Below are 12,679 nucleotides of genomic sequence, written 5' to 3' on the forward strand. Positions count from 1 at the left end.
TTAGTTTTTTATTTATTTTGATTACATCACTAATTAACCTCAAACTTTTATTTTATGTAATTTTACCCTTGTCGAACTTCAATACCCATTCTGAATTTTAGTGTCTTTTTCATTTTGGTCCTTGATTTTGGATTTATGCAAATCAATCATTAAATTTTTAATTTTCTTCAATTTCACCCATGTTTTCAAATGAATTAAGTCCCTGAAGTTTAACTCCTTTTTTCAAAAAGGGATGGGCTATGAATTTCTTCAATTTAATCCATAATTGACTATAAACTTTGATTTTCTTGCAATTTTACTACTGATTTCAATCAATTGACTTTGTAAGAATTAAATTTGGCTCTTTAAAATTTCAATCTTCTCAATTAAGTTCAAATTGGGCTCCCAAACTTATTTTTTCACTAATTAAGTCTCTAATAAAATTAATTTTACCCATTAAATATATAATTAAATCCTTGTACCGAATTAAATCTTTTAATTTGATCCAAATTAATTATTAAAAATAATTAAATTTTTAATTTAGCTCACGATTAAATCAAATTGACATATTAAAAATCTAATTATGTCCATGGACTTAATTTTTATGCAGATTCGTTAAATAATCAATTAATTTGATCATGAATCTGCATTCTCTATAGTCTTGGGTACAATGGTATGATTAGGCTTATAATTTTGTCGAAAACTCTAGCTTGATTCTCTCACACACACACATATCTAAAACCCTCCTAGGTTGTTTTTGCCATCTCACCAGTCTTTTTATTTTTTATTTTTATACGAGAAAAACTGGTAAATTTTGGGGAAGAACCCAGGAATGAGTCATGACAACGATGACTTGTATATATATATAAAAAAAAACACAGATCAAAAGAAAGTTGAATTTCAAAATAACTTACTATTAAATGATGAAATAAAAAAAAATGATAAATGATAAAAAAAAAAACTTTAAGCCAGTCCAATTTAGCATGAAAAACCCGAGACCCAAGTTGTGAGGCCAGGCTATTCTCATAGAAAGTAAATAATAAAAAAAAAGAATCTTATTTTTTAATAAACCTAATACTAAAAGATAAAATTAAAAAAAAAATTAGTGTAAAAAACAGATGTCAACCCAAGTTAACATTTTATACTCGTGACATGGATCATAAAACTAAAATTACTGCACTAGAAAAACCAAAAAGTCTAATTCATAATCAATTTGATATTGAAGGATGAAATCGGATAAAAAAAATCAATTTCAAAAAAAGGAACCAAAGAAAAAAAAAACAATTAAAAGAATAAAGACCAAATCTAACATAAAAATAAAATTTTAATTTGTTGGGGATTTAACTTTGTACGATCTTAACGTTCTGTATTTTTTTTTAAAAAAAAAGTGGTTTGGTGATTATTTTAAATTTTTTTTATAAATTTATCTTGATCTTATCATCCAAATCATAAGTTTTTCATATTGCTTTTAAATTTAAGGTTATTTTAGAATTATTTTGTTTATGTTTTATTTTTCAAGATATTATTCTAAAACATTTACATATATATTTTTTATTTATATAAATAAAGTTTATTTTTTAAAAAAATATATGTATTTTTAAATAACATTGTTGATCTGTTCAACTTGCATAATTTTTGTAGCACGAGTTAAATGACTAATATAACAAGTAAAGATGTGCAACGATATAAACAAGTTTTAGGCTTAGGATTTAATGTAAATACTCATTTATTTTATCTTACACTTTGTAGTTTATGTTTTTGTAGTGCTTGCATTGTCTTATTAGCTTTTTTTTAATCATTATATTCTGTGTACAATTGAAGCTGTTATTTTTAAAATTTTTAAAATATTTTTAAAAATAGTTATTTTTTATTTTAAATTAATGTTTTATATTTTTAAATTAGTTTATTTTGACATGTTAATATTAAAAATAATTTTTTTAAAAAAAATATTATTTTAATACATTTTAAAATAACTATTTTTCTAAAATAACTGTAACTATAATATTAAATAAACTGATAATCATTAAAGAGTCACCTCAATCAATCAAGAAGACTTGTTTTATAGGCATTACAATCATCCGAACACTTGATAGCCACTAGCTGTAAAAAGAATTACATCATTCTTAAAGTTTTCTGACTTCATCAAGATGAATAATTTACTCATTTTCCATGGATAAACTTGTGTTGTACAGCTTTCATATCCTTTTGCTTATTTTTTTAAAATATTTTTTTATTTAAAAATATATTAAAAATATATTTTTAATTTTTAATTTCTTTTTAATATCAATTCATTAAAATAATATAAAAATATTAAAAAATATTAATTTTAAATAAAAAAATTTAAAATATTTTTAAATATTTTCAAAAATATTTTTAAAATATTACAATAAACAAGATTTAAGAGAAAAAAATTGCAAAGCTTTGATGCTTGTTGAGATGGTTATTTGAAAATAATATATTTTCTTTTTTTTCATCGAGTATATCTGTGTATATGAACTCACAAGATCATCAATATAACTAATTTATTTAGGTATCTTCGTGTAGCGGAAAATTACGCTTATATATGTAGTGAAATCTACTCTTACTCATATAAAATTTTCATTTTACATTAATTGGTCATTATAGTTCAAGGTTTTTATATTTTTTATTCCAAACTTTATTTTTTTTCACATTTCAATCTTTAAATAATTAATCTCTAAAGTTTTCATGATTTTTTTATTAATAAAACTAAGAACAGCTTAACCCTTTGTTATTCCTTTTTTTTTTCCTCATACAATACAAATCATTGGATTTAAAATCAATGATTAAATTTTTAACATGATTCAATCATGTATCTAAGAGAACATTTGGATCCGAACCAAAACACCATAAAACTTGCAATTTTTTTTTAATATGCAGCCCAGCAGATACACACTTTTGATTATACTAATTTTTTAAATATTTTTGTATCTACATTATTTTATAAAATATATTTTTTAAAAAATATGGTGACTTAGCAAAACACTTTAAAAACTGTGCCGGTAAAAGGAACCTGGAGTGATTAAATTCGGTTCGGTTCGGTTTTATTAAAAAAAGTAACCAAACAGTTTTTTTTTTAAAAAAACCGAAACCGGTTCGAACCGGCCCGTTTCGGTTTTTTTTTTAGAAAAAAACCGAACCAGTTTGACTCGTTTTTTTTGTTTGGTTTTTTTGGGTTTTAGGCTTAAAAAACTGATACTAAACTAAACCAGTCAGTTTTTTTTAAAATTTTAATTAATTTTTTTACAATTTAATTTTTTTCAATTATTTTTTTCTTGATTTTTTTGGTTTTTCAGCTTTTTTTTCAAACCCGTGAAAAACCACACTCTCCAGTTGAATTCAATGAGTCATCGTGTGTGATATGACAACATTTTTTCTTCAAAATATTGTGAGTCAGTTTCTTGAATCATGGCATTTTGGAGCCTTATCGGGAGTCTGGAAACTTTCACTAGGGATGAAAAAATATCTCACCGCGTACCTTTCAGCTGGTCAAGAAGATAAAAATTCAATCAATTTCAGCCGTCACTGCTTTATATCTCTTGCTTTGGGATAATTTTCCTTTTTTTGTTCCTAGTGTGATTTTTAAAAACATGTTTGAGTCTGTATTGTTATTATTTTTTAAAATATGTTTTATTCAAAAAGTATATTAATAATATTTTTTTATTTTTTAAAATTAATTTTGAAGATCAACATATCAAAATGATTTGAAAATATCAAAAATATATTAATTCAAATAAAAAAAAAAAATTTTTAAATTTTTTCAAAAATGTTTTTAAAAAGCACTCATTATGTTTTTTTCTATTCATTGCTTTGTATCCATATTTTATATGAATGAACTTCTTTATTTAAAAAAAAAATTGAAAAAGGAAATAAACATCGAATATGATCTCCTATATATATATATAAAACATAAAAAAAAATTATTGATGCAACATTGGTATTTTAAAGAAGTAAAAAATTTTTAAAATTAGTAATTGAAAGAGATTACTTGCACGAAGATCAAAAAAGCAAATAAAAAAAATGATAAATTAAGTATTTTATTTTATATTTTATCAAATAAAATAAATAAATTTAATAAAGAAATAAAAAATTCATGATAAAGTTAATTTATCAAACCTTGTGATTTATATAATTTTAGATTTTTATTTAACTAAAAAGCTCAATATCTCGCTAATTTAATTATTAAAATTAAATTTTAGAAAAAAATAAAATAAAATTGAGGTCGGCATACTTTCTGATGACGAGAGAGGAAAAAAAAAAAAAAAAAACAGTCATTGTCTGTGAAGCAGGAGCGATTAAAAGCCACTCGCATTGAGGGGATTCCATTGCCGCCTTGAAAATCATCGTTTGTCCACGCAATTCCTTCGCGTGCACCCCCATAAGTTTCCTAGAGCTCCTATTGCACCTCCCAACTAATCATTTAATATATATATATTTGTTAAAAGATGTATAGACCCTTCCATCAAATCAATTATTACCAAAAATACCAAAGGAAAAAAATAAACAAATGCCCCTACATGTCAGTTTTTTTTTTTTCTCTCGCTTCCAAGAGCAACTTCTATAAACTTGAAAATACAAATATTAAATTTCAAATTAGCTTAATTAATTAGATTTTATATTTATTTTTTAAATATTATTAAGTTAAAGTTTTATAAATTTAAAAGTCATTAGAGACTTATATGATTATTAATTTTAAGTTTGTGAATTAATCAAGGTTACGTGTAAAATAACCTGAATATTCATATTAATAAAAAAATATAAAAATATTATTATTTTGCTTTTAAATATAAAAAAAATCATTATTCAACTATGAAAAAAAAAAAAGTTGCAGACCAATCAGCCCCTAATTAACTCGGCAATGCTTGATGAATTACCATAAAAAGACGAAGCTACCCTCAAGCCAAAAACGCCAAACATTATATCAATCTACAATTTCAATTAAAAAATAATGCATCTACTCCCTTGTACCACCCCCATTAAATTAATATGACTATATGATCGAGCTTCTCTATAAAATCTCAGAGTTGCCATATCATTTGCATGTCGTTGAAACATATCTTTACATATAAAATACCAATTTCCTATATATATCAAAGTTTTTAATCAGTTTTGCATCAAGGTTCGGGTATTCTAGTTTGGATTAATTCAGATCAATTTAAAATAATTTATTTTAATTAAAAAAGAATTAAAACTTTATCTTTTAATTATTTTTAAAAAATTCATATTAAATTTTTATTAGATTCATGAGAAGTTGAATTATGTTGATAAATATTATATCATTGTAGAAATAAATATTATATTAAGATTTAGGTTGAATTATACTTAATGATTTTTATTTTCACTTGAAATGATAAGTAGTATATTAAGCTTTATTTGTTTTTGTGTTTTAAAAATGTTTTTGATAAAATTTGAAATTTTTTTATTTTTTTAAAATATAATTCTAATTTTTTTTAATATATTTTTAAATAAAAAAATATTTTAAAAAACAACCATAAAATAAGCCTCTCGGATTCCTCCTCCTCTCTTTATCTCCCATCTCTTCAGAAGAAACTAGCAAATAAAAAGGTGAATAATATTTTGATGAAAGGAGTGGTTGGAAAGGGTTGATCAAAATCAACAGGTGAGATCTGCAGGTCCACGCAATCAAATTAAAGAAAGGCACGAGGAGGATGGAGCCTTGAGGACATTAGATTTGCTGGACAAAATCAAAAGGGACTGTTACTAATTAATTCCTTCGATAAGATCGAATGGGTTATTTACCATCATTTAACAGTTGTTAATTAATCCTAGCTTGATCAGGTGAACTAACTTTAAAAAATTGGGACTTGTAGCCTTACTGAAATCAATTTTTTAAGTTAAATTGAATAAAATAGTAAATTAAAAAAAATAAGTGTTTGAAAACGTAATAATCATTGTTTTTTCAAATTATTTTTTACTTATAAATATGTTAAAATAATGTTTTTTTTAAAAAAATTATTTTATAACATTAACACATCAAAACAATTTAAAAATATTAAAAATAAAATAATTTTAAGTAAAAAAAATGAATTTTGGCTGATCCTGGTTTGGACCGGAATCTCAAACAAGACCAAATTTTGGTTATGCTCATTGATTTTTATCTGCTTAACATGAACGAATCAATATCAATAATAATAAAAAAAATAACATTATTTTAATAAATAAAAAAATTATTAATTGGGTCAATGATTCAATGACCCATACTATTTCTAAGCTACAATACATGTTGGCTCTTGGAGTGTAATGTTCAGGTAACATGAAGTTGTTTGACAACATTATTAAACTTGTTTAATTTGGATTTTAAATTAAAATATTTAGGAGTTTTTCCAACCTGAATAGTTGATTTGATGTATCTAAAAAAAATCTAAATGAAAAATAAAAATATAATTTAATTTTTATATAAAAAATTCAAAATAATATATTTTTTTATATTAAGACGGAGACCTTTTGGATTAATTTGGGTTTCGTAATTTAATTCATTAAATTCATAATCTGAGTTATAAATTCTGCTAGGTTCAATAACTATTTTTTTATTTAATTATAAAATAATAAAAATAAATACTTGTAAAATTAAACACATGCCAAACACTGGAACATTTGCTATTTTCCTACCTATTTTAGTATATTTTGGCAGTGTAATGTAATTGTAATGTGTGGTTTAATTGTAGAGTCAAAGGCTGGATGATAGTTTTTCCTAAGTTTCCATGGAAACAGTTTTTGTTTCACTAGCACATTAGGTACTTCAACGGCTATGGCTGTTATTTTCTTTTCAAAAAAATCCAAATGCATCCCTAGAAATCATCCATTTATTATCTTAGGAATTGAGCTCAAATACAAATAGTAATAAATTCTTCATAATATAATATTTTTAATTATCTGAAGATTCAGTGATCATAAATAGCTATATACAAAGCATAGCATGTCTTTCTATATTAAATTACTTCTGAAAAAATTAAAATCAAACCCATTTTACTGAAGAGAAATTTCGGCTGGTATCTATAAATTATAAAATGCAAATAAGATATATAATCCCCTTTATTAAAGCCTGATCAATTGAAGTACAGATTATTTTACAGTTCTTTATGAAACTAAAAGCATTTCACTTACAAATTAACAAGAAGCACCAACGTGAAGCATGGTAATTTCAAGACCTCCAAAGGCAGGAATATTTTATGGAAAAAAAAAAAACAGAAAACTGTAAGATTAATTAAGATCTAGGCTTCAAAGTGCTCCATCTGGACATCCTTGGACTTGAGAGGGATATATTCCCCAAGATAAACTTCAAGGTGGTCTGACAAGGAGGACTTGTCAATATTCTCATGGTGATAGGATTTGCAGACAAAGTAGAGAACTGTTTGGATGACGAGGCCGAAGAGAATCACCTTAAACAGCAACAACAAGCAAAGCAATCCCATTCCAATTCTGATTTCCATTGTCCACTCAAGAACAACAAAAGTCTCGAACAGGAATTGAATTCCCACAAAACATATTCCAACCACAATAAAAATAGCAGCTGAAATTCCCATCTTGCCTTTTATCAATTCCTTGCTCTTCATCATGGCTTTAATCCCATAAAAGTCTTCCAGAACAGAAATCACACTCGCCAGATGCCAAACTATGGTGATATACAGCAAACCCACAGAATATAAGACAACAAGAACAACGAGAAACAAAGTCCTGAATCCAGCTGCAGGTACATGGTTGAAAAGAGTAACAGACAAGATGATCAAAACCACCATGGAAAAGATGTTATAGAGCACAACAACAGCAAAACTCCATATAAAGGTGACCATGAGTCTCTTCCAGACCTTTGGCACAACACTCATGATCTTCTTGAAGGTGATTGGCTTGGCAGTGTATATGCAAGCTATGGTATAGACAACTGCAGATGTGGAAAGAAGGGAAAAGATTAGGAGGAAAGTGAAGTATGCAAACTTGAAGAGCCAGAAGGCAGTCCATTCCGCGGAGATGTTATCAGAGAGTTTATCGTGTTTTGGCGTGCCGGGTTGGGTGAAGTCTAAGGTATCTTCATTGTCAAGGATCTTGAAGAAAATCATTTGGGATATTTGCATTTGAGCTAGGAAGATGAAGGACAGTGGAAGGATGAGAGCTAGGGTTATCTTGCTGAAGATTTTTCTCCATGTCAAGATGATCTTGAAGGATTCTTTGAAGATGCCAAAGAACCCGAGAAACTGGAGCTCTTCTTGTTCTCTGTCCATGGTTTTTTTCCTCTCCTTCTTCACAAAGAAATGGGTGATGGAGGGAGGCATTGAGTCGTTGCCTAGTTGGCATTAAAAGGTAGATTTCAGAAAACAAAAGTGGACTTTCATTTGACAAATTGCCCATGGTCTTCTTATGAATTACTTGTAAAACATTATAATATTGATAGATTCTTGGAGGGTAATGAAGGGATTATGAGAATTATACTATCGGGTGCTTGGCTATGTTGCAATGGCAGACACATGGTGTTAATTTTAAGCTAGCCAGTCACCATCCCGTGAGAATTGTGGGCACCTATAAGTTGGAAATTTTGTATGAAAAATAAATCAGCAGTTATATATCATTTTTGCTTAAGCTTAAACGTATCATTTGTTGTGTGTTAACCAATATAATCATTTGATATCTCTCTTAATTATTTGAAATTAATTAAGTCTAGTTATAATAGAAATGGTTAAAAGGGAGAAAAAGATGAAACATCACCATGTGTCCATGTCGAATTACAACAAATTAATAAATTAATTATTCAAGACTCAAAAGCAGGACATTTATTAGTCAACCTGGCGTGGACTTACAAATGAAAAACCAGACGAGGAAGATTCCAATCCAATCTAGGGAGTTCTGAATTCCAATTTTCTTGCAAACAATAATCCACCGACGTCTTTCGAAGGTGGATTCCATTAAGAAAACAACCTTTTGCAATTGTAAGAAAGGGGTTTCAGAAAAAAGCATTGAAAAAAAAAAAAAGGGGTGGGGAGGGGGATTTAAAGGTTTAGATTTCTTGTTTTCCCATACAGATTGGTACAGCGATGCAACCATTGTTTCGTTAATTTTTTTTTTAAAATTTTAAATTATTTGATGTGTTAATATTAAAAATATTTTTTTAAAATAAAAAAAATCCCTATAATTATCAAATACACACCTAATTAACGTGGGTTGGATTGGCTATGTGGTGGGATGATGTTGAATTCGGACTTACTTTTTGAGCCTCTCCCATCTTGGTTGATAGGGCAATTTTCTGTTCTTATACCTGAGAAATGAATGGTTTATAATTTGGGGGAGGAGAAGGGAATTGAAGTATAATGTATAACCTATTCTTCCCATTTTGCTTTGAGATTGAAAATTTTCAATTATTATTATGCATTTTTCGATTTATACAAAACAAAAAAGAGTTGGAAATTGTTTTTCTAACTAATGAAAGTCTAACTAATTAAGGGATTGAGAGGTCTACACAGTGAGAAATTAGTGAGATTTCTTTTTTTCAGAATCTTACTCGATGTTACAGGTTTATTTAATGTTGTTCTCATTTCTCCTTCTTTTATTATCCATCGTAAAGTCAAAATTATATATGAAAGGAAAATAATTAATTCAAAATAGCCACATGTATTAGAAGAAAATAGTTTGTAAAATTTCTGTGTTTTATTAAATAAGTATGTCTAGAAGGTTTAGATTACATAAAGATGATAGATCATACGTTTTTTCTATCTTTTTCACTTGTTTTTTTTTTAATATAATTATCATGTTTAATCATGGGTAATTTAGTATTTAAACATATATAAAATATTATTTAATTTAAAAAAATCGGTTGCACGTGTTTGAATGATTAGACCGGGTTGACTTATATCTTTTTTTTGAAATCCTTTTTTACCTGATCTCATGTATTGATTATGAGTTTCACATCTTAACCCAGCTTGACTCATTCTAATATTATATTTTGTTTTTTGTTGGTTGTTGTTTGTAATTTTTTTTACCATATTATCAAATTAATTAAGATTTAACCCAATTCTTGAAGTTCTCCTACTTCTTTAGAAACTTTACCATCACCTAAATATTTTTTTTCGCACTTAAAATAAGTTTGGTTCGGCCAACAATATAGTACCATCAATCTAGTTAACAAAAATTTATTTAAAAATTTGGTGGATTAACTGATTAATCATATATTATTATTTTAATATTATTTTTTTAAAAAATATATCATCTTCAAAATATTTTTAAAATTAAACTGCACCTGGATGGACAAGGATATGATACTATAATATAATATAGAAACACAAGGAGAATCGAGATGATCGCATTGAGTTTATTTGTTTGTTAATAATACCTAACTAATCAACAATGGACCATCCCGCAACACACTCTGGGATGCTTGGCTAGCATTGACTACATATGGTTTTAAGACCTCTGGATAAAATAGAAAGGAAGACCTAGACTTGCAATTGCTCCATTTGGACATCCTTGGACTTCAGAGCAACATACTCCCCAAGATAAACCTCAAGATGATCCGACAAGGAGGACTTGCTGATATTCTCATGGTGATACGATTTGCACACAAAGTAGAGAACAGTTTGGATGACAAGGTCGAAGAGCATCACCTTACACAGCAAGAAGAAGCAAGCTATTCCCACTCCAATTCTGATTCCCAATGGCTTGTGCAAAACCACAAAAAACTCGTATAGCAGCTGAATTCCCACGAAACAAACTCCAACCACAATAAAAACAGCTACTGTAACTCCCATCTGGCCCTTGATTAGGTTTTTGCTCTTGATCATGGCTTTAATCCCGTAAACATCTTCTAAAACAGAGACCACACTAGCCAGATGCCATACTATGGTGATATACAACATCCCCACGGAATATATGATGATAAGAGCAACAAGAACCGCAATTCTAAATCCGACTGCATTTACATGAAAAACAACTTGAGTCCACAAGGTTAAAAACACCACAGCTGCAATGATGTTATAGAGCACAACAACAACAAAACTCCATAAAAAGGTGACCATGAGTCTCTTCCAGACCTTTGGCACAACACTCATGATCTTCTTGAAGGTGATTGGCTTGGCAGTGTATATGCAAGCTATGGTATAAACAACTGCAGATGTGGAGAGAAGGGAAAAGATTAGAAGGAAAGTAAAGTAGGCAAATTTGAAGAGCCAAAAGGCAGTCCATTCCGCGGAGATGTTATCAGAGAGTTTATCATGTTTTGGTGTGCCAGATTGGGTGAAGTATAAGGCATCTTCATTGTCGAGGATATTGAAGAAAATCATTTGGGATATTTGCATATGAGCTAGGAAGATGAAGGATAGTGGAAGGATGAGAGCTAAGCTTATCTGGCTGAAGATTTTTCTCCATGTCAAGATGATCTTGAAGGATTCTTTGAAGATGCCAAAGAACCCAAGAAACTGAAGCTCTTCTTGTTCTCTGTCCATGATTTTCCCCCCCTTCTTCACAGAGAAACGAGTGATGGAGGAATTGAGATGCTGGCATTGATAAGGGTAGATGGCTGACAGAACGGAGTTTTAATTTGATAGATTGCCCCTGGTCTTCATATGAATTACGCATAAACCATTATAGTCGAGAAAAACTTTTGGAGGGCATTGGGAGAATTATGGGATACGTTTTATTAGGTATGGTGACATGACAACAATGACATATTCATATCTCCAATGCAAAAAATTAAATTAATAAAATGATTTTTTAAATAATAAAAATATAATTTTTTTGATTATATGCATTCTAATGATAAAAAACTATTTAGAAAAGTCATTTATTTTTTAATATATTTCATGTTAAATTCATTTTTATATAATTATGTAACTAATTTAGATATTTTATATATAATATAATTATGATGTTATTAATTATATAATTAATATTAGTAATTTATAAAAATAATATAAAATTTAATGAAATAATATTAAAGTTAAAAGATATAATTTAAAATTAAACTTAAAATTTATTAATATGAATATTTTTAATTTTTAGTTTTATATGTTACTGTTAAAAATTTTAATTTTTTAAAAGTAAATTCAAATTCATGCTTTGAAAAAATAACCGCCACCATAAAAAATGACCGCCACCATTTTTAATTTTAAAATTTCAAATTTCGAAAAAATAACCGCCACCATTTTAATTTTAAGTTTTTGGTGATTGGTATCTAAGGGCACCAAACGAGGCCGATGTTTGTCGATTATTATCAATTGGAGAGCAGCGTGGATTTCCAGGGATGTTAGGGAGCATTGATTGTATGCATTGGAAATGAGAGAAATGCCCAACTGCATGGCATGGGATGTATACTGGTCATTGTCGTGAACCAACTATAATTTTAGAGGCGGTGGCTTCACAAGATCTTTGGATATGGCATGCCTTTTTTGGAATGCCTGGATCATTAAATGATATTAATGTTCTTGATCGGTCACCTATCTTCGCTGCACTTGCTGAAGGTCGTACTGCTCCTGTCAATTATACAATTAATGGGCATGAATATACAATGGGATACTATTTAACAGATGGGATTTATCCTAATTGGTCAACTTTTGTTAAAACAATCCCAAGGCCATTAGGAGCAAAGAGAAAATATTTTGCAAGTAAGCAAGAGTCTGCAAGAAAGGATGTAGAGCGGGCATTCAGAGTCCTCCAATCTCGTTTTGCAATTGTACGTGGACCT

General features: G+C 28.0%; 2 protein-coding genes across 2 annotated transcripts; both read right to left on the bottom strand.

The window, feature by feature from the left end:
* Positions 1–7,026: 7,026 nt before the first annotated feature.
* Positions 7,027–8,357, bottom strand: LOC118040243 (uncharacterized). Its single transcript, XM_035047140.2, has one exon. The coding sequence runs from the start codon at positions 8,283–8,285 to the stop codon at positions 7,230–7,232; it is 1,056 nt and encodes a 351-aa protein (XP_034903031.1). The 5' UTR covers positions 8,286–8,357; the 3' UTR covers positions 7,027–7,229.
* Positions 8,358–10,436: 2,079 nt separating this feature from the next.
* On the bottom strand, positions 10,437–11,441 carry LOC118040388 (uncharacterized). The gene has a single exon (XM_035047316.1). It carries the CDS (start codon positions 11,439–11,441, stop codon positions 10,437–10,439), a length of 1,005 nt encoding a protein of 334 aa, XP_034903207.1.
* Positions 11,442–12,679: the final 1,238 nt, after the last annotated feature.

Source organism: Populus alba, chromosome 7 (genome assembly GCF_005239225.2).
Source record: "Populus alba chromosome 7, ASM523922v2, whole genome shotgun sequence".
NCBI classification, from domain to species: Eukaryota; Viridiplantae; Streptophyta; class Magnoliopsida; order Malpighiales; family Salicaceae; genus Populus; species Populus alba.